Genomic DNA, 25,987 nt, shown 5'->3' with positions numbered 1-25,987 from the left:
ATGAAGGAGGGATTAAACAATTCCCAGACAAGTAAAAGTTGAGGGAATATGCCTCCCACAAACCACCTCTACAGAGCATCTTAGAGGGACTGCTCTAGATGGGAGCATTTTTAAAAAGAGCACAGAACAAAACACCCAACATATGAAGAATGGAGGAGGAGGAAAAAGAAGGGAAAGAAATAATCATCAGACTGTGTTTATAACAGCTCACTAAGTGAGATAAGTCAGACAGTAAGGTAGTAAACAAGCTAACCCTGAACCTTTGGTAATCACGAATCTAAAGCCTGCAATGGCAATAAATACATATCTTTCAATAATCACCTTAAATGTAAATGGACTGAATGCACCCATCAAAAGACACAGAGTAATAGAATGGATAAAAAAGCAAGACCCATCTATATGCTGCTTACAAGAGACTCACCTCAAACCCAAAGACATGCACAGATTAAAAGTCAAGGGATGGAGAAAGATATTTCATACAAACAACAGAGAGAAAAAAGCAGGTGTTGCAATACTAGTATCAGACAAAATAGACTTCAAAATAAAGAAAGTAACAAGAGATAAAGAGGGACATAACATAATGATAAAGGGCTCAGTCGAACAAGAGGATATAACCATTATAAATATAAAAGCACCCAATACAGGACCACCAGCATATGAGAAACAAATAGTAACAGAATTAAAGGAGGAAATAGAATTCAATGCATTCATTTTGGGAGACTTAACACACCACTCACTCCAAAGGACAGATCCACCAGACAGAAAATAAGTAACAACACAGAGGCACTGAACAACACACTAGAACAGATGGACCTAATAGACATCTATAGAACTCTACATAAAAAAGCAACAGGATACACATTCTTCTCAAGTGCGCATGGAACATTCTCCAGAATAGACCACATACTAGGACACAAAAAGGGCCTCAGTAAATTCCAGAAGATTGAAATCCTACCAACCAACTTTTCAGACCACAAATGTATAAAAATAGAACTAAATTGTTCAAAGAAATCAAAAAGGCTCACAAACACATGGAGGCTAAACAACACGCTCCTAAATAATCATTGGATCAATGACCAAATCAAAATGGAGATCCAGCAATATATGGAAGCAAATGACAACAACAACACAAAGCCTCAACTTCTGTGGGACACAGTGAAAGCAGTCTTAAGAGGAAAGTATATAGCAATCCAGGCATCTTTAAAGAAGGAAGAACAATGCCAAATGAATAGTCTAATGTCACAATTACTGAAATTGGAAAAAGAAGAACAAATGAGGCCTAAGGTCAGCAGACGGAGGGACATAATAAATATCAAAGAAGAAATAAATACAATTGAGAATAAAACAATAGAAAAAAATGAATGAAACCAAGAGCGGGTTCTTCGAGAAAATAAACAAAATAGATAAGCCTCTAGCCAGACTTATTAAGAAGAAAAGAGAGTCAGCACACATCAACAGAATCAGAAAAAAGAAAGGAAAAATCATGACGGACCCCATGGAAATACAAAGAATTATTAGAGAATACTATGAAAACCTAAATGCTAACAAGCTGGAAAACCTAGAGAAATGGACAACTTCCTAGAAAAATGCAACCTTCTAAGACTGACCCAGAAAGAAACAGAAAATCTAAACAGACCAATTACCAGCAACAAAATTGAATGAGTAATCAAAAAACTACCCAAGAACAAAACCCCAAGGCCAGATGGATTTACCTCAGAATTTTATCAGTCATACAGACAAGACATAACACCCATTCTCCTTAAAGTTTTCCAAAAAATAGAAGAGGAGGGAATACTCCCAAACTCATTTTATGAAGCCCAAATCACTCTAATACCAAAACCAGGCAAAGACCCCACTAAAAAAGAAAACTACAGACCAATATCCCTGATGAACATAGATGCAAAAATACTCAACAAAATTTTAGCAAACCAAATTCAAAAATACATCAAAAGGATCATACACCATGACCAACTGGGATTCATCCCAGGGATGCAAGGATGGTACAACATTCGAAAGTCCATCAACATCATCCACCACATCAACAAAAAGAAAGACAAAAACCACATGATCATCTCCATAGATGCTGAAAAAGAATTTGACAAAGTTCAACATCCATTCATGATAAAAACTCTCAGCAAAATGGGAATAGAGGGCAAGTACCTCAACATAATAAAGGCCATCTATGATAAACCCACAGCCAACATTATATTGAACAGTGAGAAGTTGAAAGCATTTCCTCTGAGATCAGGAACTAGACAGGGATGCCCACTCTCCCCACTGTTATTTAACATAGTACTGGAGGTCCTAGCCACGGCAATCAGACAAAACAAAAAAATACAAGGAATCCACACTGGTAAAGAAGAAGTTAAACTGTCACTATTTGCAGATGACATGATAGTGTACATAAAAAACCCTAAAGACTCCACCCCAAAACTACTAGAACTGCTATCGGAATACAGCAAAGTTGCAGGATACAAAATCAACACACAGAAATCTGTGGCTTTCCTATACACTAACAATGAACCAACAGAAAGAGAAATCAGGAAAACAACTCCATTCACAACTGCATCAAAAAAAATAAAATACCTAGGAATAAACCTAACCAAAGAAGTGAAATACTTATACTCTGAAAACTACAAGTCACTCTTAAGAGAAATTAAAGTGGACACTAACACATGGAAATGCATCCCATGCTCGTGGCTAGGAAGAATTAATATAGTCAAAATGGCCATCCTGCCCAAAGCAATATACAGATTTGATGCAATCCCTATGAAACAACCAGCAACATTCTTCAACGAACTGGAACAAATAATTCAAAAATTCATATGGAACCACCAAAGACCCCGAATAGCTAAAGCAATCCTGAGAAAGAAGGATAAAGTAGGGGGGATCTCACTCCCCAACTTCAAGCTCTATTATAAAGCCATAGTAATCAAGACAATTTGGTACTGGCACAAGAACAGAGCCACAGACCAATGGAACAGACTAGACAATCCAGACATTAACCCAAACATATATGGTCAATTAATATTTGATAAAGGAGCCATGGACATACAATGGCGAAATGACAGCCTCTTCAACAGATGGTGCTGGCAAAACTGGACAGCTACATGTAGGAGAATGAAACTGGACCATTGTCTAACCCCATATACAAAAGTAAACTCAAAATGGATCAAAGACCTGAATGTAAGTCATGAAACCATTAAACTCTTGGAAGAAAACATAGGCAAAAACCTCTTAGACATAAACATGACTGACCTCTTCTTGAACATATCTCCCCGGGCAAGGAAAACAACAGCAAAAATGAACAAGTGGGACTATATTAAGCTGAAAAGCTTCTGTACAGCAAAAGACACCATCAATAGAACAAAAAGGAATCCTACAGTATGGGAGAATATATTTGAAAATGACACATCTGATAAAGGCTTGACGTCCAGAATATATAAAGAGCTCACATGCCTCAACAAACAAAAACCAAATAACCCAATTAAAAAATGGGCAGAGGAACTGAACAGACAGTTCTCCAAAACAGAAATACAGATGGTCAACAGACACATGAAAAGATGCTCCACATCACTAATTATCAGAGAAATGCAAATTAAAACTACAATGAGGTATCACCTCACACCAGTAAGGATGGCTGCCATCCAAAAGACAAACAACAACAAATGTTGGCGAGGCTGTGGAGAAAGGGGAACCCTCCTACACTGCCGGTGGGAATGTAAATTAGTTCAACCATTGTGGAAAGTAGTATGGAAGTACATCAAAATGCTCAAAACAGACTTACCATTTCACCCAGGAATTGCACTCCTAGGAATTTACCCTAAGAATGCAGCAATCAAGTTTGAGAAAGACCAATGCACCCCTATGTTTATCACAGCAATATTTACAATAGCCAAGAATTGGAAGCAACCTAAATGTCCATCTATAGATAAATGGATAAAGAAGATGTGGTACATATACACAATGGAATACTACTCAGCCATAAGAAAAGGGCAAATCCTACCATTTGCAGCAACATGGATGGAGCTGGAGGGTATTATGCTCAGTGAAACAAGCCAAGCGGAGAAAGAGAAATACCAAATGATTTCACTTATCTGTGGAATATAAGAACAAAGGAAAAACTGAAGGAACAAAACAGCAGCAGAATCACAGAACTCAAGAATGGACTAACAGGTACCAAAGGGAAAGGGACTGGGGAGGATGGGTGGGTAGGGAGGGATAAGGGGGGGGAGAAGAAGGGGAGTATTAAGATTAGCATGCATGGGGGTGGGAGAAAGGGGAGGGCTGTACAACACAGAGAAGGCAAGTAGTGATTCTACAACATTTTGCTATGCTGATGGACAGTGACTGTAAAGGGGTTTATAGGGGGGACCTGGTATAGGGGAGAGCCTAGTAAACATAATATTCGTCATGTAAGTGTAGATTAATGATGACAAAAAAAAAAAAAAAGGCAGTTCCTGTGTGGTGACCTCCAATGAGTTCTACACAAGGGTATAAAGGGCATATAAAAGTGTAGACAAAGGGTCTGTTTGTGTTTATACAGAGGATCAAAGCCTAATTTGGCTACCCTGAAAATGAACTAAGATACGATATGAAAAAGAACTTCCAACATCAGCACTCTCTGGAAGACTCATGCCAGAAGATGATCATCAAAAAACCCCAACAAATATCCACGCACTGCTACAGGTGCAGATGGACTCATCCCAGCACTTCCTGTACTTGCCATGGGAATGAAGAAGGAGATATCTAAGCTGGCCTGTGCATACAGTAAAACAAAAAATTTGACTGGATCTATACTGTTGGAACTCAACCAAGAATTAGGAGAAGTGCAAATTGTAGCGCTCCAAAATCTTACAACTATAGACTATTTACTGTTAAAAGAACATATGGGATGTGAACAGTCCCCAGGAATGGGTTGTTTTAATTTGTCTGATTTCTCTCAGACTGTTCAAGTTCAGTTCGACAATATCCACCATATCATAGATAAGTTTTCACAAATGCCTAAGGTGCCTAAATGGTTTTCTTGGCTTCACAGGAGATGGCTGGTACTTACAGGTATGCTTTGGTTATGTAACTATACTCCTATTATGTTAATGAGTGTGCACAATTTAATTAGTAGTTTAAAACCTACACATGCTGAAGTTACTCTACAAGAAGATATGTCAAAGAAATAATCAATCTTCCCATGTTTTCTTCCACCTGCTACTTCTATAGCTTTTCTTCTTCCTTCCTAATTACAACCCTTAAATAGAATTCGTGCCTCATGTCAAATTTACCGAGTATCATAATTCTTCCAAGTGGTAAAGATACCTCAGGACAAATGCTGGGCATAGAAGCCACAGGGCATAAATATGCAAAGAAGTAAATAGCTAACCTTTTCAAACAATAAGGCTTCTCTCTCACTTACCAACTTTACATTTCCCTGTATGGCCCCAGAAGATGACTGGTTAGCCAGAGACAGGTAAGATTCCTCAAGGGAGGAACAACCTAAGACAGGCACAGTCGCAGGGGGGGCCATCAGGTGAGAAATTGGGGATCAACAGAGGTGAGGCTTAGAACCTCACCCCCCCTTTTCTGAGAGAAATCTTCTCATACGTGGATGTTTTATTGCCATTGTCTAGCTTGGATTAACACATAGTCTACAGGCACACACCTGGTCATCTACATTTGCTCTCTTAACAACACTAAACTATGTTTTCTGCCTTTATCTTGTATCTACCTACCACTTCAGCATTTTATTAAAAATAATAATAATGAAGAGAGAAATGTGGTATCCACATATAAATCAAGTATAAAAATCAAATGAGTATTCATATTTGAACTGACTGTTTATAGTTCATAATGCATGAGCAAAACCAAAAGTTTCTGTGATGACTGCCCTTGTACTGTTCACCATGTAACTTATTCACTATGTAAGAATTTGTTCTCCATGTAAGAACTTGTTCGTTATGCTTCAGAAGATTGGAGACTGATGAAAAGTAGGCTTGGGGTGGATTAATGATTGTGCATTGAGCATTGACTCCCCTATACAGAATTTTATTGTTGTTAACCATTTTATCAATAAATATGAGAGATGCCCTCACAAAAAAAAAAAAAAGTACACACCTCCAATTGTAAAATATATAAGTAACCGGGATGTAATGTATAGCATAAGGAATATAGTCAAAATATTGTAACAACTTGGTATGGTGATAGCTGGTACCTAGAATTATCATGTACATAAATGTTGAATCACTGTGTTGTACACCTGAAACTAATGTAATGTAATACTGTGTGTCAACTACCCTTCAATAAAAAATAATTATCTACAAAAAAAAAGAAGAAATCCAGATGGTCAACAGGCACATGAAAAGATGCTCCACATCGCTAATCATCAGAGAAATGCAAATTAAAACCACAAGGAGATATCACCTCACACCAGTTAGGATCGCCATCATCAAAAAGACAAACAACAACAAATGTTGGCGACGCTGTGGAGAAAGGGGAACCCTCCTACACTGCCGGTGGGAATGTAACTTAGTTCAACCACTGTGGAAAGCAGTATGGAGGTACATCAAAATGCTCAAAATAGAAATACCATTTGACCCAGGAATTCCACTTCCAGGAATTTCCCATGGGAATGCAGCAGTCCAGTTTGAAAAAGACAGATGCACCCCTATGTTTATCGCTGCACTATTTACAATAGCCAAGATATGGAAGCAACCTAAATGTCCATCAGTAGATGAATGGATAAAGAAGATGTGGTACATATACACAATGGAATAGTACTCAGCTATAAGAAAAAAACAGATCCTACCATTTGCAACAACATGGATGGAGCTAGAGGGTATTATGCTCAGTGAAATAAGCCAGGTGGAGAAAGACAAGTACCAAATGATTCCACTTATTTGTGGAGTATAAGAACAAAGGAAAACTGAAGGAACAAAACAACAGCAGAATCACAGAACCAAAGAATTGACTTACAGTTACCAAAGGGAAAAGGACTGGGGAGGATGGGTGGGAAGGAAGGGATAAGGGCAGGGAAGAATAAAGGGGGCATTATGATTAGCATATATAATGTGGGGGGGCATGGGGAGGGCTGTACAACACAGAGAAGACAAGTAATGATTCTACAGCGTCGTACTACGATGATGGACAGTGACTGTAATGGGGTTTGTGGGGGTGACCTGGTGAAGGGGGGAGCCTAGTAAACATAATATTCTCATGTAATTGTAGATTAATGGTAACCACAACAACAACAACTAAAAACTGACAACGCTGAAAAGAGAAATAGATAAACCCATAATTATATTTGGAGAATTCAACACTCTTCTGTCAGTTATCAATAGAAGCCAGCAGATGGAAAATCAGTAAGGATACGGAAGTCCTGAACAAAACTGTCAACCAATCTGACCTAATTAAATGAATTTTCAAGGACACATGGAACATTCATCAAGATCATATTGTGAGTAATACAACAAATCTCAAAAATTTTAAAGAACTGAAGTCATACAAAGTATCTCTGATCATACAGAACCAAACCACAAAATTGAAAAGAGAAATGTATTGAAAATCACCTAAAATTTGGAAATTGGTAAGTAACCTATGGGCCAAAGATGAAGTCACAAGTGAAAATAGAAATTATTTTTAACTGAATAGAACTGAAAACACCACATAACAAAACTGTGGAACTCAGCTAAATCAATACTTAGAAGGAAGTTTATAGCAATAAACATTCACATTGGAAGAGAAGAAAAATCTTGTAACAATGATCAAGTTTCTACTTTAAGAAGCTAAAACAAAGGCAAGCAAATTAGACACAAAGTTAGCAAAGAGGAAAATAATAAAGATAAGAGCATCAGTAAATAACATTAAAGCAGAAAATAGAATCAATGAATTCATATCTGTTTCTTTAAAAAGTTCAACAGAATTGTTAAACTCCTAGGAAGACCAACACAAGAAGATACAGGTCACAAATATCAGGAGTGAAAGATGGGATGTCATTATCAGAGCTTACTCAAGAAGAAACAGATCATCTGAATGGTCCTACATGTAGCAAGGGACCTGGATTCAAGGTTAAAAACCTTCCAATAAAGCAAACTCGAGACCCAGATGGCTTTACTGGGCGTCTTTTGGTCATAGCTAATAAAATTTCATCCTACAAAAGGTCACAAAGGACTGTCCCTAATGTATGTTTCTTCTGTGAGTTTTATAGGTTTTATACTTAGGTCTATGATCCATTTTCAGTCACATACTATACGTATAGTAGGAAGAAGTTCTTTCTTTCTTTCTTTCTTTTTTTTTTTGCATGTGGATGTCTAATTGTTCCAACACCATTTATTTATTATTAAGATTCTTGTTTTGGACTAGCAGTTATGAAAGGGAAGGGGTTGGGGAGGGAGAAGGGGATTAAGGGGCAATATAATTAGCACACACAATAAAGGGAAGAGAAATAAAGACTATAGCATCTTACTATGTTGATGGACAATGATTGCAATGGGATATGGGGGGAACTTGATAATTTGGGGGAATGTTGAAACCACAATGTTGCTAATGTGAAACCTTCATAAGATTGTATATCAATGATACCTCAATTTAAAAAAAAGATTCTCCTTTTAACACTGAATCGCTTTTGCATCTTCGGTCAGAAACTGACAATATATATATAGGTCTTTTTCTGGATGATCTGTTCTGTTCCATTGATTCATATCTATCCTTTCACCAATACTACAGTGTTTGGATTACTATAATTTTATGTCTTAAAATCAATATAATAAAGCTGTCAATTTTCAGCTCCACATACAGTGAACTTTTACTTGCCAAAAGAAAAAAGAAGCCCAATTTTGAGCCCAAAGTCATCAGGGATCCCCTAGGGGATCAGTTCTACCATTACCTTAGAGAAAGTTTATGTCCTAATAAGCAGTTTGTATTACAAAATAACTTCCTTACCCCAAAGGACAAAGCTCCCGCAGTTCTCCATCTTCCTATCCACACCCCTGTACCTTTGAGCAGAATTCAGCTCTTCTTCCTCCACAGGAGTGAAGTCCATTTCCTCATCCCTGACCGTCACCAGTTCCTGGAAAACAAGCACATTCTTATAGGACTTGGTAATCCTTGAGGAAAGAGAACAATTCATAAGAGGGAGTGTTTTTCAGTCTGAAGATTAAACCTTTAACAATTTTAATGGGATATTCTATTCTAAGTATTAGTGTATATTAGGGAAAATAGTAACAGCTAACATTTATAATTTTCTATGGGCTGAGTCCTTTGAATTACCTCTTGTAATAACTGTATGATACAAGTACTCCTACAGTTTTCCAGATGTAAGGATCAGATCTGAGGTTTGGACTCAGGTAGTCTGACTCTAAAACTATATATACTCTTAGCTATATTCTTCCGACTTACATATTTTACTAAATTAATCTAATATAAATAAACCATTGAATGACAATTAAATGTTAATTACTCATTATGCTGTAGATGGGATAAGCCTCAGATATGTAATTTATACTGATTCCTAGAAATTCTGAGATTTTATAGAAGTTCAGGTTGATATCCTAAATGTACATAGATGCTTATGCTGTTCTAATAGAGGCTTCTTCTTGCTCTGTACTTATGGCCATGACTTCTATATTTATTTCATTATCCTTCAGTAATTAAAGTCATTCTGAATGAGTGGATTATTGATATTAAATTGAAAATGATCATCCGTTCCATGATAAGATTCATAGTCTACATTATATCAACAGTCATGTGAGTGTACTTTGTTGACTATAATTAACTGGAGAATACTTTGTGGGAAAGTCAGTCAGTAGAATAAAGTAGTTAGAAGCATAGGATTTAGAATTAGACATATGTGGGTTCTGATTAGGGTTCAACCATTTTGTGACTCTGAGCAAGTTACCGTGAGCCTCAGTTTTCTGTGAAATAGGTATCACCCCTAACTCACAGGATTATTTATTTGAAATAAATGAAGTCATGTTAGAAAAGTGATTCTAAATGTTGCAGTTCCCCAGAGCTCAGGCCTTAGACATCTTCTTTTCTCATCTACTCTTACATAGTTATAGACAATCTATTATTTCTCCCATCTTTAAAAACAAAACAAAAGAAACCCTCTTTGGTCTGACTATTCCTTTTAGCTATCACCCTAGTTCTTTTCCTCCCTTCAGAGTAAAACTCTCCAATTGCTCTAGTACCTGGCTCCAGTTTCTCTCCTATTTTCTTCTAGATCCATTCCAATCAGGTTTTCACTTCTACCACTCCATGAAATTGTTTTTGACAGTCACCAATGATCTTCATATTTTTAAGTCCAATGTTCAATTCTTGGGCCTCATCTTACTTGACTTAGCAGCAGCACTTAACAGCTGATCACTCCCTGCTCCCAAAGACTTTCTTCAGTGGTTACCAAGATGCCACAATTTTGGCTTTCCCCTACCTCACTGGCCACATCTTCTCAGCCTCCTTTGCTGTTTTCTCTTCATCTCCCCGATCTAAGTGTTGGAGAGCTATAGGACTCAGTAATAAGATCTCTTCTCTTTTCTACTTAAACTTATTCCCTTAGTGATCATAGTGTCGTGGTTTAAAATACCATTCACACAGATTCCTCCCAAATTTAAACTCCAGTCTGAGCTTTCCCCAGAGGTTCTATGAGCTCTAACCTGCAAGGAAATATTATTTAGTTTCAGTTCAGTTCAGGGTGGAATCTCCATGGACCTCTGAAGCAAGAGGGAAGAAAGGAATGAAGACACATTGTGAACACCAACCTAAGATTTCAGGGGTGGGAAATTAAACCCAAACTTGCCTGGAGCTCAACAAAAGGTTCCATTTCTTCTGTGCTCTGTCTTTGGGGCAGAGAAGCATATTCAGTAGCCATGGCTGGAAGGAGTAGGAAAAAAGCCATGAAGGAGGTCAGTTATCTTCTCACTTTCAGACTCAGGAGGACAAAGACTATCACAAGCCAGTGAATTGTACAGATAGGGCTTATTCTACTTAACTCAGAAAGCTCAGATGAGGATAGAGCAAGACAGGGAAGTGAAAGTGCTTTGACCAAAGATTTAAAACTCACAGACCCACAGTACATCAGCCTTCTGGAGCAGTCTAACAAGGAAGGGAAAGTGTGACCTGCCCTTTTCACAGAAGCAAGCTCTATGGAATACTCCCCCCTTCCACAGGTACGTAGGGAATATGGATGAACACAGAAGTGCTGAGAGAAGATGGGACTGGCGAATATGTTACAAGGACCCTACTTAGTGATTTCCAAACATGGTAGCTTAGTTTCTCTACTCCAGCATCTTCTCCAGACAGGCATCTGCTTCCATTTTTATTGAAGAGTTTGGGCGGGGAGACGGGATACCTAACCTTTTAATTCCCATCAAGGGTATTTCCTCCACTTGTGCCCATTTTCAACTCAATGTTTATTTCTGTAATTCTTACCTTCTTCCTCAACTTCAATGGTCAGATAATCCATGATTAGCTTCTTTTCTTGTCCCCTTATTGCTATCTATGACCTCCTCTTCATTTCACTGCTTCAGATGAGATAAACAGAGATTTTTCAGCAATACATAATTTGCTTCTTTGTGTAAATCCTTCAACTCTACTGTGAAGCTCTGGAGAGAGGTTTGAGGCTAAGCTTGCCCTCCTCTGGCATTGATTCCTGCTACCTGGGGCATCTCTCTCTCTCTACTACCAGGGGGCCTACTCCTGTGCATTTAAGTCCTAGGACCTCAGAGGTAATTTTAGTTTGATTGGAAGCTTTATTATTTAGGCTCAATTAATCTCCACAGCTGGAAGACCATCCTCTGGAGTACCAAGATCAGTCACTACATGCCACACCAGGGCAAAACAGGAGGGGATCAGGGCAGTGAACTGTGAGCCTGTCACACACCTGATTGCAGACTGTGCAGAAACTCCCTTGAGACCCTGAAGCACACAGGTGGCCATAGGGTGTCCTGTGATTATGGTAGCAGGAACGGTAGATAAGCAGGGCTCCCACACTTGGCTAATCCTTACTATTCATAAGCACAAGCATTCACGTGCATGTTCAGGCTCGAACCCCTTGCAATGGCCCCCAAATACAGGCGGGCCCCAAAACTGATAGAGAAAAGCACAGAAGGAAGGGGGAATGAACGAGACACGGACCCCATTTTGTTCTTTCTTTTCCGAAAGTTCAGAACCTTAAGGTTTCTGGAGAATGACACGATTTAAGGCCAAAACCTGCGGGAAGAGCTCGGATGCGGAGCCCCGAGCCCGCCTAACCCCCTACACTCCCGAACTCCACTTCCCGGAGGGCTTAGGGACATACCCTCTTCCCGGACGCCCCGGCTCACAACTGAACCCGCAGCCCCGTTCGCCAGGCAGCAGGAGCGCGAGCCCGGGGGTGGGGCCGGGCCGGGTGCGGAGCCCAGGGCCCAGCCCGTCCCCGCGAGGCCGGAACCTGAAGCTGCCCCGGGGGCAGGGAGGCGGAGGAGGGGACCTGTGCGCGCCTCCGGCCCCGCCTTCTCTTACCCCGGACGCGCCGCGGCCCCGGTCCCGGATTACCGCGGGGCCGCCCTCTGGGAGGGCGGACGGAGCTGCAGGGACACAAACGGCCCGAGCCCGAAGCTCTGGGAGCCGCACCTGCGCACTTGGTGGTGCCCGCGTCACGTCGGAGGTCCCGGCGCAAGGACTTCACTTCCCAGAGGGCTCGGCGCCACCAGAGCCGGTCATCGGGGGGCGTTTGCAGAACGACCGCAGAGAGCTGCGGGCCTTCAGTGTCGGCCTTGAAATGGATGCAATTCCCCACCTGGTCGGTTTCCTTTCCTTTCTGAATAAAATGAGAAACTGTCGTTTAAAAACGCCAAATGATTTTAGTACCTGATTATTAATTGGAGGTGGGGGGTGGGGCCCTGTCACACAAAGCCTTTTCCTTTTCTGATTCTTTCCTAAAATAAAGACCCAAATCTGTAAACTGAGTGCTAGTGCTAATTTGGGTTGCAAGCATTCGGGCTGGTAAAAAGCATAGGCAGGGCTGAGAAGCCACTCTCTTGGTTGAAGAGATAAAAGAAACATGATGAGCAGTGAGTCTACGGGTAAACGTTAGATGCGAGAAAGAAGCAAGTAGGGAGGTTGGCTTTGAGGTGGACAATTTGTGCGGACGTGGAGTTTAGGAACATTAGTACTGGAAGGGTCACACCGCCTGAGCCAAAGATCTTCAGACAAAAGGTAGCTTCTTTCCTCAGTGACAGAAACACTTGGGGCTATAACTCCAGTTCTGCACAGTAACAGGGAGAAGCCAATTGCGTCACAAGTATCGTTTTAGTCCAAATTACCACCGTCACCTGAGTAGTCTCCACATTAATCTCAATCCATGCTAGTCAAGGCGCCAAGATGAACATTTAAAATTGTAGTCTGTTTATATTGCTTTTCTCAAAACCCTTCAGTGGCCTTCCTCTGCCCTGGAGTAAGACATAAATTCATGAACACAGTAAACCCTGCATAATCTGGCTCTGCCAATCGTGCGTTATCTGCTGCTAGCTTCCTATTCATTCTCTACACTCAGATCACATGGGCTTTTCAATATCTCACACACCCCAAACTCTGCTGCCCCTTAATCTCCACATTCCCTCTGCTTAGAGCATTTTAGGATCCTCGAGGAATCCTTCAGATTTCAATTCAAATGTCACTTTTTCAAACCCCCTTCTCCTTAATTCAGATGAATTATCTCACAGAACTCTGTTCTTTCTCTTCATAGATTTACCACAATTTGTAATTATACATTTATTTTTATGAACATCTTCCCCACTTGACAGTAAATCACATGAGGACAAAGGCCAGGCATGCTTTGTGCACTGCTGGCAAGTGTCAAGCACAGAGCCCGACAAAACTGAGTATTGAGAAGGTGCCATCCCACAGTCATCAATCCCAAACTCGGCTAGGCTGTACCATAGTTTAGCAGTCCTTTCTTTTACCATGGTTATCTGCTTTTATCCATGGTTGTCTCCTTTTCTGACTCCAACAGCCATTCTAGATACTGATTTCCTGAACTCTCTACCTCAACACCAAGCCCCTCTTTCTTAGTCAAGGGATTTGCCACCATCTATTTCACAGAAAAATGAGGCTTTCAGGTGGGAATATATCCACCTTCTTTGATGGTTAATTTTATGTGTCTACTTGACTAGGCTATGGGATATCCAGATAGCTGGTAAAACATTTCTGGTGTGTCTGTGAAATGTCCCTGGAAGTGATTAGCATTTGAACTGGTGGACTGAGTAAAGAAGATCTCTGCTGGGCATCAAGCCGTCCTTGAGGGCCTCAATAGAAAAGTGCAGAGGAAGCGTGTATTTGCTCTCTCTGCTTGAGCTGAGACATCCATCTTCTGCCCTCGGACATGGGTGCTCCAGGTCGCTGGGTCTTCTGACTTAGACCAGGACTTACACTATTGAATCCCTTGGCTCTAGGGCCTTCCGACTCCAACTAGAACTATACCACCTGCTCTCCTGGGCCTGCAGCTTGCAGATGGCAGACTGTGGGACTTAGCAGCTCCACAACTGTATAAGCCAATCCCTCACAATACATCTCTTTTTATATATCTATCTATATCCTATTGGTTCTGTTCTCTAGAGAACTCTGACTACTACAACATCCCTGTACTCAGTCACAAAGCCATGGAGTATCTAAAATATTTGGGAGGTGGAAAGGAGCACAGATTACTTCAAGGCTGTCTCTCCATGGGACCATCTCAACCATGTACCCAAAGTAGATTATTGTTCAAAATCTTTGTTACCCCTCCTTGAAGAGGATCTTATTTCCCTGCCCAGTTGAATTCAGATTCGTGCTTGGGACTTGCGATATAACCTTCTCCTTGAGAGAGATATGCATCCTTGGCTCATTTAAGAGTGAGCTTCTGCTCTGCCATTTCTTTTCCCTCTGCTATGAGACTCAGAAAATCTCCTAGAAGACCACCCTATCAGTTTGTGTTCCAGAGTAAAGATATGGACATGTAGGATGAGTGAGAAAGGCACCATGGGTGTTGTCTCTGAGAGTTTTTAGGTTATATTAATTGTTTTGATTATATGGTATAACCTAGCTCATCCAAGATGTTTTCTGAGCACTTTTAGGGAAACTTCTCAAATGTACATCTGTTTGTTTCATTTTGTATTGTTTTAAATAATAAAGGAATATATATTTCCCAGTGACAGTATCGATATGTACCCCATCATGATCATAGCACCCAGCTTTATGTCCTATTAGTTAAAGTTAAAAATATGAACTATATATATATCAGTTAAACTGAAAAATTCTAATATGCATGATTAAATTAACAAGACATCATTCTGTCATGTGCTGTGTGATACCCACAATATTACTACCATTCATACAAGACTCAAAATGATAGTCAGTAAACTATGACTAACAGCACTTCTTAACTTGAATCTAAAAACCGCAGGCAGAGAACACACAATTTGATCCAGGAGCGGTTGTCACAGTATTACCACAGAAAGTAGACTGTATTCCTAATCTTACTGTTTAGACTGATTCTAATATGTGCAATTTATTTACATGTTCATTATCTCTGAAATCCAGAACTTACATGTTCATATCCCTGAAATACCTTATAATTGCTGTTGGCCAGGTGCCACTGTGAGTAGTCATCATGTCTGTAACAGCACAGAAGCACACCAGAATGGTGTCAACAACTCAGAAGAAAATCTCAGAGATAATAATGGGATATAAGAGTGGGATACTTAAGAACTGCTGTATTACCAATACTCTTGGTGGCAAGGAAAACGAATGGTGGGTGGAAAACATGGGCACAGACAACACAGTGCAAAAATAGAAGAACAGAACTCTGAATGTGAAGAGTTCCATCATGACTTAACCATTTTATTTTCTTTTTTATGTGGATACAAGTCATCATTTAAAAGTGTATGATTAAAATTATGCCTAAATAAATTAAAGAGATCCATTAATAATATGAAATAAAAGGTCAAAGTGATTACAAAGTATGATATCATCATTTGGTTGGCAGTGTTTTCTCTTTATTCATGGCAAAGAAAATAAGGGTAATTCCATGGGACCTTAGAGTTGGTGGAATACTCAAAGTTGTTTATTACTCACATTATGGGTTGTAAAATGAAAAATTCTAAAATAAACCATCTCAAATACCTCTTCCTGTTCTGGGCTCAGTGGTTCACTGTGTTGAGGCCTGGATTTCAGTGCTGATGGTGACCAGTGTCAAGGGACTTGGGTCCATGTATTACAGGCCATTATTCCACCTTGCTGCAAAAGGTTAGGATACAGTATTTTGAATCTTCAGATCCCAGTTGACTAGAATAAGACTATACTATGCACACAGAATAAATAATGTAACTACTACCTGAAAAACAGACTTGGAGGCAACATGGGCTCAGAGCATAGCAAAGAATGTTCTGGAGTATTGTAGGGAGTCTCTCCATGTTCCTCTCCAGCCAGTGTTATGGGACTACACTTTCCTCTTTTCCCCCAGGAGTTTCATGTGCAAACACCATGGTGCTCTGGGAAGGAGTTTATTTGCCTCAATCTTTGAAATGTCCAAAATTAGCTCCCATTAACCCAATGATGGCGATTCAGGGAGCTGCAGTACTAAATCAGGGGTCCTGACAAAATGGTGGGAGTCGCAGTGGGGATGCTCTTCAGCTCAGGCAGTGCCAGGTCAGACAGGCATCCCTTAAGATCCCCAGAGGAGCCAGGGAGTAAGCAGGCCTATATTCAGGGATATTTATATAGCTAACCGGAAAATTATAAAGCAGGTGTCTAAGGGGAAGGCCAGGTGAGTTGAATCTTTTATTGTGTCAGGGACAATTATCCCTACAACTTCCAGCCCCAAACCATCTCCAGCTCAGTCCCACTGCCTGAACTCTCAAGAATCCTCTCTACCTCCTACAAGCTGCAGAGGATCCATCAAAGTAGAAGTGACATCCTCAGGTGTGTTCCCCTGATCTCCCAGGAGCTCACAGGAGAGGGTAGCGCTTAGAAAGGGCATAAGTGGCAGATGACACTTCAATGACGCCTCAGTCTGCCTCAGCCCGCAAACAGGTTCTGTAGAAATCTTAGCGGTATTGCTATGTCTGTTACTGTGCATCAGCTTCTCAACAAATGGAAAAATGACCCTGTGCTCTCTCTTTTATTTCCACTCTCTGAATGTTTTGTCCTTTTGTTCCTCCAGTATGGAATAGTTTGTTCTGCTTCCCTATTGCTGACCTGAGTCTTTCTTTCACCACAGATAGAGACCTGGGTCTTTTTACTCATGTTTTCTCAGTTATTATTAAAAAGTTAACTTTAGATTTCTCAGTAGTTGAGATTATATATTTAGGGGTATAAGTTGATATATTATTAATCACAAACTTTATTACTTCATAATAAAAAAATTGACCCATAAATTTTCCTTCTTTTCACTTGCATTTTTAAAAGACCAAGTAAATGATACTTTTAAAATAAGTTTTCAATGTGAAATTGACTCTCAATATTTACGATGTAGCATCATTTATGTTGTTAAAATAAGTTTTAGTGTTTATACTCTAGACTCGCACTTATTTTTAGTCATTTGGCTTATAAAAATGCACAAATCATATAACTCTTTTTCTTTTTTTTTTTTGGTATCATTAATCTACAATTACATGAAGAATATTATGTTTGCTAGGCTCCCCCCTTCACCAAGTCCACACCACATACAGCGTCACAGTCACTGTCCATCAGCGTAGTAAGATGCTGTAAAATCACTACTTGTCTTCTCTGTGTTGCACAGCCCTCCCTGTGCCCCCCCCACGCTATACATGCTAATCATAATGCGCGCCTTCTTTTTCCCTGCCCTTATCCCTCCCTTTCCACCCATCCTCCCCATTCCCTTTCCCTTTCGTTAACTGTTTGTCCATTCTTGGGTTCTATGATTCTGCTGCTGCTTTGTTCCTTCAGTTTTCCTTTCTTCTTATACTCCACATATGAGTGAAATCATTTGGTACTTGTCTTTCTCCGCCTGGCTTATTTCACTGAGCATAATACCCTCTACCTCCATCCATATTGTTGCAAATTGTAGGATCTGTTTTTTTCTTATGGCTGAGTAATATTCCATTGTGTATATGTACCACATCTTCTTTATCCGTTCATCTACTGATGGACATTTAGGTTGCTTCCATTTCTTGACTATTGTAAATAGTGCTTTGATAAACATAGGGGTGCATCTGTCTTTTTCAAACTGGGCTGCTGTATTCTTAGGGTAAATTCCTAGAAGTGGAATTTCTGGGACAAATGGTATGTCTATTTTGAGCTTTTTGAGAAACCTCCATATTACTTTCCACAATGGTTGAACTAATTTACATTCCCACCAGCAGTGTAGGAGGGTTCCCCTTTCTCCACAACCTCGCCAACATTTGTGGTTGTTTGTCTTTTTGATGATGGCGATCCTAACTGGTGTGAGGTGATATCTCCTTGTGGTTTTAATTTGCATTTCTCTGATGACAAGCAATGTGGAGCATCTTTTCATGTGTCTGTTGGCCATCTGAATTTCTTCTATAGAGAACTGTCTAATAAGCTCCTCTGCCCATTTTTTAATTGGATGATTTGCTTTTTGTTTGTTGAGGTGTGTGAGATCTTTATATATTTTGGATGTCAATCCTTTATCAGATCTGTCATTTATGCTTATATTCTCCCATACTGTGGGATACCTTTTTGTTTTATTGATAGTGTCCTTTGCTGTACAGAAGCTTTTTAGCTTGATATAGTCCCACTTGTTCACTTTTGCTTTTGTTTCCCTTGCACGGGGAGATATGTTCATGAAGAAGTCACTCATGTTTATGTGCATGAGATTTTTGCCTATGTATTTTCCTAAGAGTTTTATGGTTTCATGACTTACATTCAGGTCTTTGATCTATTTCTAATTTACTTTGTGTATGGAGTTAGACAGTGATCCACTTTCATTCTTTTACACGTACTGTCCAGTTTTGCCAGCACCATCTGTTGAAGAGACTGTCATTTCCCCACTGTACGTCCATGGCTCCTTTATCGTATATTAATTGGCCATATATGTTTGGGTTAATGTCTGGAGTCTCTATTCTGTTCCACTGGTCTGTGGCTCTGTTCTTGTGCCAGTACCAAATGGTCTTGATTACTGTGGCTTTGTAGTAGAGCTTGAAGTTGGGGAGTGAGATTCCCCCCACTTTATTCTTCCTTCTCAGGATTGCTTTAGCTATTCGGGGTCTTTGGTGGTTCCATACGAATTTTTGAACTACTTGTTCCAGTTCATTGAAGAATGCTGTTGGTAATTCGGTAGGGATTGCATCGAATCTGTATACTGCTTTGGGCAGGATGGTCATTTTAACAATATTAATTCTTCCTAGCCAGGAGCATGGAATGAGTTTCCATTTGTTAGTGTCCTCTTTAATTTCTCTTAAGAGTGTCTTGTAGTTTTCAGGGTATAGGTCTTTCACTTCCTTGGTTAGGTTGATTCCTAGGTATTTTATTCTTTTTGATGCAATTGTGAATGGAATTGTTTTCCTGATTTCTCTTTCTATTAGTTCATTGTTAGTGTACAGGAAAGCTACAGATCTCTGTGTGTTAATTTTGTATCCTGCAACTTTGCTGAATTCCGATATTAGTTCTAGTACTTTTGCAGTGGAGTCTTTAGGGTTTTTATGTACAATATCATGTCATCTGCAAATAGTGACAGTTTGACTTCTTCCTTACCAATCTGGATTCCTTGTATTTCTTTGTTTTGTCTGATTGCCATGGCTAGGACGTCCAGTACTATGTTGAATAACAGTGGGGAGAGTGGGCATCCCTGTCTTGTTCCCGATCTCAGAGGAAAAGCTTTCAGCCTCTCGCTGTTCAGTATGATGCTAGCTGTGGGTTTATCATAGATGGCCTTTATTATGTTGAGGTACTTGCCCTCTATGCCCTTTTTGTTGAGAGTTTTAATCATGAATGGATGTTGAATTTTGTCGAATGCTTTTTCAGTATCTATGGAGATGATCATGTGGTTTTTGTCCTTCTTTTTGTTGATGTGGTGGATGATGTTGATGGATTTTCGAATGTTGTACCATCCTTGCATCCGTGGGATGAATCCCACTTGGTTATGGTGTATGATCCTTTTGATGCATTTTTGAATTTGGTTTGCTAATATTTTGTTGAGTATTTTTGCATCTACATTCTTCAGGGATATTGGTCTATAGTTTTCTTTTTGGAGGGGTCTTTGCCTGGTTTTGGTATTAGGGTGATGTTGGCTTCATAGAATGAGTTTGGGAGTATTCCCTCCTCTTCTATTTTTTGGAAAACTCTAAGGAGAATGGGTATTATGTCTTCTCTGTATGTCTGATAAAATTCTGAGGTAAATCCATCTGGCCCGGGGGTTTTGTTCTTGGCTAGTTTTTTGATTACCGATACACTTTTGTTGCTGGTAATTGGTCTGTTTAGATTTTCTGTTTCTTTCTGGGTCAGTCTTGGAAGGTTGCATTTTTCTAGGAAGTTGTCCATTTCTCCTAGGTTTTCCAGCTTGTTAGCATATAGGTTTTCATAGTATTCTCTAATAATTCTTTGTATTTCCGTGGGGTCCGTGATGATTTTTCCTTTCTCATTTCTGATTTAGTTGATGTGTGTTGACTCTCTTTTTCTCTTAATAAGTCTGGCTAGAGGCTTATCTACTCTGTTTATTTTCTCGAAGAACCAGCTCTTGGTTTCATTGATTTTTTCTATTGTTTTATTCTTCTCAGTTTAATTTATTTCTTCTCTGATCTTTATTATGTCCCTCCTTCTGCTGACCTTAGGCCTCATTTGTTCTCCTTTTTCCAATTTCAATAATTGTGACATTAGACTATTCATTTGGGATTGTTCTTCCTTCTTTAAATATGCCTGGATTGCTATATACTTTCCTCTCAAGACTGCTTTTGCTGCGTCCCACAGAAGTTGGGGCTTAGTGTTGTTGTTGTCATTTGTTTCCATATATTGCTGGATCTCCATTTTAATTTCATCGTTGATCCATTGATTATTTAGGAGCATGTTGTTAAGCCTCCATGTGTTTGTGAGCCTTTTTGCTTTCTTTGTACAATTTATTTCTAGCTTTATACCTTTGTGGTCTGAAAAGTTGGTTGGTAGGATTTCAATCTTTTGGAATTTACTGAGGCTCTTCTGGTGGCCTAGTATGTGGTCTATTCTGAAGAATGTTCCATGCGCACTTGAGAAGAATGTGTATCCTGTCTCTCTAAAATACCCTGTAGAGGTGGTTTGTGGGAGGCAAATTCCCTCAACTTTTGCTTGTCTGGGAATTGTATAATCCTTTCTTCATATTTAAATGATAATCGTGCTGGATACAGTATCCTTGGTTCAAGGCCCTTCTGTTTCATTGCATTAAATATATCATGCCATTCTCTTCTGGCCTGTAAAGTTTCTGTTGAGAAGTCTGATAATAGCCTGATGGGTTTTCCTTTGTAGGTGACCTTTTTTCTCTCTGTGGCTGCCTTTAATACTCTTTCCTTGTCCTTGATCTTTGCCACTTTAATTATTATGTGTCTTGGTGTTGTCCTCCTTGGGTCCCATCTTTAGGGAGTTCTGTGTGCCTCCGTAGTCTGAGCAACTATTTCCTCCCCCAGTTTGGGGAAGTTCTCGGCAATTATTTCTTCAAAGACACTTTCTATCCCTTTTTCTCTCTTCTTCTTCTTCTGGTACCCCTATAATGCGGATATTGTTCCTTTTGGATTTTCACACAGTTCTCTTAATATTGCTTCATTCCTGGAGATGTTTTTATCTCTCTCTGCATCAGCTTCTATGCGTTCCTGTTCTCTGGTTTCTATTCCATCAGTGGCCTCTTGCATCTTATCTATTTTGCTTATAAATCCTTCCAGAGATAGTTTCATTTCTGTAATCTCCCTCTGGACCTCATCCCTTAGCTCTTGCATATTTCTCTGCAGCTCTGTCAGCATGTTTATGATGTTATGTCTCTGCAGATCCTCTCTCAGGGGTTGTCTGAATTATTTTGGACTGGACTGAATTTTTTCACCTTTTCATGGTGATACCTGTGGCTGTAGGCAGGTTGTGGGTGTGTCAGCTGGGAGAAGAAAGTCCTTTCCTGCTTGCTGGATGCCTTGCCCTTCTCCGCTGCCTGTGTCAGTGACCCGCACTCCTGGAGCAGCCACCGGGTTAATCCCCTAAGCTGCTGTGGGTGGGGTCTCCATCAGAGCTGCGCGGAGCCCTGCGGGGAGTGGCAGGCATGCCAGGTGCACTCCTCCGTAATAGTGGCACCCCTGCTGGGCAGCTGTGTGCCCGCAGCGGCCTTTGGGCCTGGCCCGGGCAGCTGTGCGTCAGGCTGGGATTCCGGTCGGCTGCTTGGAGCGCGGCTGCTCCCTCTGGCACCGCTGCAGGTGCGTACATTCCTCTCCTGTTCCCCTGTGGCGCTGCCACCACTGGTACACACAAGCCGCTCCCAGGCCACTTGGTCACTGCCACTGCGGGCTTGTGCCGACCTCTCCCGGGCTCCTCTGGTGCCACTGCAGCCGGCATGCGCGGGCCTCTCCCAGGGTGCTCGGTCGCCGCTGAGGTGGGCTTGCACGAGCCACTCCCGGTCCCCTCTGGCGCCCCCGGTGCACGCGGACCGCTCCCGGTCCCCTCCAGCGCCACAGCCCCCAGCACGCACTGCCGCTCTCCCACTACTGGGCCGGTGTGTCAGGTCCGCGCCAGTTGGGGGAATGACTGGCAGGGTGCTTAGTGCCATGAGGGGCTTCAGAGCTGCGCTGCTGCCCAGGGGGTTAGGATGCCTAAAGTTCCCCAGGATTCCGAGCTGCTGGCGAAGTGTGCCGGGACTACTTCGTCCACCTGTGGTGTCCCTGTCTCTTTAAGACTTGCAAAAAGCACTCACTTTTCTTTTGTCTCAGGGGCGCGGGTTGTAGAGAATTGCCTGCAGGTTTTGCTTTTCCGTTTCTCTAATATCCAGCACCTTGTGCACCTTGTGTCTGCGTTCTGGGTGCGGATTTCTAGAGCTGGTTGTTTAGAAGTCCTGGGCTTTCACTTCCTCCCCATTTCGACTCCTTTCTTCCCACCGGGTTCCGGGGTGGGGGGGGGCATTTGGGTCCCGCCGGTCCACGGCTTGTATCTTACCCCCTTCGTGTAATGTTGAGTTCTTGCAGATGTAGATGTATCCTGGCTTTTGTACTGTATCCACTGGTGTCTCTTTTAGGAATAGTTGTATTTATTGTATTTTCATAAATACATATGTTTTTGGGAGGAGATTTCCATTGAACTACTCATGCCGCCATCTTCCCCTGATCCTCCAACTTTATTTCTTTTTAATCATTCTAAAATATGAGTCTACCCTAATATGACTCACGAAAGAAGGCTGAAGAAAGACTGAGGGAAAAATAGTATCACTTTAAATATTTTCATTATTAGAAAAGAAAGTGAAAAAAATAAACTGTAAATAATTTAGATTTTAGGGAAACAAAACAAAAATTTTAAAGAATCTAGGAGGAAGAAAATAAAAATATAATCAATTCAAAAATTTAAGAGCAAATAAAAAATAGAAATAAACTAGATGAATTTCTGGAAACTTTTAAAAAGCAAATTGTAAGTGAAATTATATGTGAGAAAACATAAAATACATGGAAAAATATAATATTACTCAGAACACCATGTTCCTTGATATTCAATAAATTAGAAATTAAAACTGAAATGTTAAAAATGAGGTATTGAGAAATAGACAATCAGGGTTTGAGCTGGACTTCTGTCCTGGACAGGTCTGATCTGTCCAGTTCCCTGCGTTGTGCTCCATCCCTTTAGTGCCCCCAGTTAAGGCCTGCTGTGTTCACCAGGCCTCCTCCCCCATGGTGAGCCCTGAACTCTTATTTTTGTCCCCCTAACCCAAAGACGTTACTGAAAGCTCTTTTAAGAATCTCAGCCTCTTAGCTCCCACATTTGCTTTTGTAATCAGCAGTTATCTTATCTTAATGATAAATGTGGCCTCAAAAGTAGAGCTCATCTCTTATGGCTTCTCTGGATCTCATCCCTGAAATTTTTCACTGCCTGGTAGATCTCTGACACCATCAACCATCTGTTTTATTTTATTTATGTTCTCTAGTTATTCTCAGTGGAATAGTTGGTCCAAACCCATAGTCAACCATAAATAGAACTCAACTGAGTGATCTTTGAAGACGAACAGATCTTTCAGGTTCCACTCTTTATATAAAATGCTTGCTTTGGTGGATTCTCTTTGCCTTGTCTTGTTTATCTGAGTGCTGTTTATGTATTGAGGGAATTCTCCTTTCAAAGTGAGCTGGATGTCATCATATTTGTTTATATTCATTGTTAAGTCTCTTAGCTACCTGAGTGTTGGTCACAATGTATGGCCTTGAACAGCTGGAGGTGAAGAACTCTTTCTCCACTATCTTTCAACACTTAATTTTGTGGAAGCTCCAAACCCACAGATCAGCTTTGCTGAATCAAAGACATATATTGTCCTCTGGGGGTTGAGTTTGGCCTGGATTTCTTCTCTTCATGTGAAGTTTGAGGTGGTGATTTTTGTCGACAGTTCTCCCACCTCCCTCTTTTCTGTTTGGTGTACTCAAACTTTACTCCAGTTGACCATTTCTTCCAGTGGGGTCCCGACCATGATAATCATTTCTGTGACATCATTAACCATGCCTCTTCTACCCTCTTCATGAAGTGCTACTAATCTTTCAGAGACAGGGGTCCAATAATGGTTAAGCATTCAGTTGCTAAGTCAGATTTCACGATTCAAATCCCATTTCCAAAACCCTACTGATATAGTCCTTGGATGAGCGATTTAATCTCTCTTAGTTTTATTATCTGCAAAGCAGGATAGCAGTTATATCTACATTATGGATGACTGTGAAGACAAAACATAATAAGAAGTGTTTAATAAATATTGGCTATTATTAGTTGTTATTATCTTGGGGGGAGTGAGTGCTTCCATTTTTTTCCTCCTGTTGTACAAACCCCTTAATGTCTCTTTTTCCAAACTGAGGAGTCAGTCGGGGCTTTAGAATTTTCTCCTGAGAAGACACATCATCGCTGTGTATTCTCCTCTCCCCTCCCAAAAAAGTAATGGTCCTATATTCTTCAAAAACATCAAAATGTCATGAAAAACAAAGGCAGGCTTTGACCCTGATGTAGGAAGTAGCAGTGTGTCCCAAACTGCACCCCATTGGGGGCTTGGATAAAATGCTGTGTGGGGATGCTCTGCCTGTGTGTAGCACAAAAAAGCAGAGTCCAAAGTACACGTTGGAATGTGCTCTCAGCCTGGTATTTCAGAGGTTCAGTGGATAAACCAGGTAAACCAGGTGGTCGCTCCTGGAAGCCCTGTGACAATGAGCAATTTAGTATTTTTCTTGACTGAAATCAAGCTGCTTTTCTTCCTCTCCAAGTTGCTGGAATGGCAATGTAGCTTTGGTATCTTCTCAGTTCCTGCGTGCAGCGTGCAGTGCTTTGGAATGGAATTTGACTCAGCGGAGGAACCACATTTGGTACAACCCGTGGATCCCCCTTAAGGCCAGACTTCTCTTTCTGGGGGTTTTAATGAGACAGACCTCTACATACTTCACTCTAGAAATCTCTTTTCTTGGAAAGAAAAATTGTTTGACTTAATTGTTTTCCAAGTCTCAATTATGCAAATGATTTAATATCCTTATTAGAAGGATTAATAAGGAATCCTTCTGGTATTCTGGAAAGAAGCAACTCAAAGATGAAGTCGATGTCCCATATCTGGAAATGTGGAATGAACGGACTATATTCAATGTAAGCCAAAATCCTGGGAAGGAAACACTGCTCATAGTTCCCATTGAAGCTGGTTCCACAGGCATTTGAAATAAGGAGTATGTCCCACCTCTCCACTGGGCAACCAATTTGCAACTTTTCTTTCTTGACCTTCCTTCCTTCTTTCCTCCCTCCTTCCCTCGTATGCGTACTATTGTTTTCTCACCAAAATTTCCTGTATTTGGCAAAATTTCATTTAGAAAACATTTTACTTATTCCTCCTCATAGATGCAACTCAGGA

At 40.6% G+C, this 25,987-nt stretch overlaps 1 protein-coding gene across 10 annotated transcripts in view; it reads right to left on the bottom strand.

Annotated features, from left to right (window-relative positions):
• Positions 1-25,987, bottom strand: part of LOC118928100 (eukaryotic peptide chain release factor GTP-binding subunit ERF3A-like) — a 210,030-nt gene that overhangs the window by 171,135 nt on the left and 12,908 nt on the right. For 5 of the 10 annotated variants that reach the window (XM_057487025.1, XM_057487018.1, XM_057487023.1 and 2 more), the window contains exons 2-5: positions 12,487-12,784; positions 11,416-11,507; positions 10,784-10,857; positions 8,932-9,058 (exon numbers count right to left, since the gene is read on the bottom strand). In XM_057487025.1, coding sequence (XP_057343008.1) covers positions 8,932-9,058; positions 10,784-10,857; positions 11,416-11,449 — 235 coding nt within the window. In that variant the 5' untranslated portion in view covers positions 11,450-11,507; positions 12,487-12,784. Of the gene's footprint in view, positions 1-8,931; positions 9,059-10,783; positions 10,858-11,415; positions 11,508-12,486; positions 12,785-16,125; positions 16,240-25,987 lie in introns of all 10 variants that reach the window. The other 5 variants (XM_057487019.1, XM_057487021.1, XM_057487020.1 and 2 more) reach the window with 5 other exon arrangements.

This window comes from Manis pentadactyla, chromosome 10 (assembly GCF_030020395.1).
Source record: "Manis pentadactyla isolate mManPen7 chromosome 10, mManPen7.hap1, whole genome shotgun sequence".
Lineage (NCBI taxonomy): Eukaryota > Metazoa > Chordata > Mammalia > Pholidota > Manidae > Manis > Manis pentadactyla.
The sequence above is the reverse complement of the archived record's forward strand: the minus strand, read 5'-3'. Positions and strand labels throughout refer to the sequence as shown.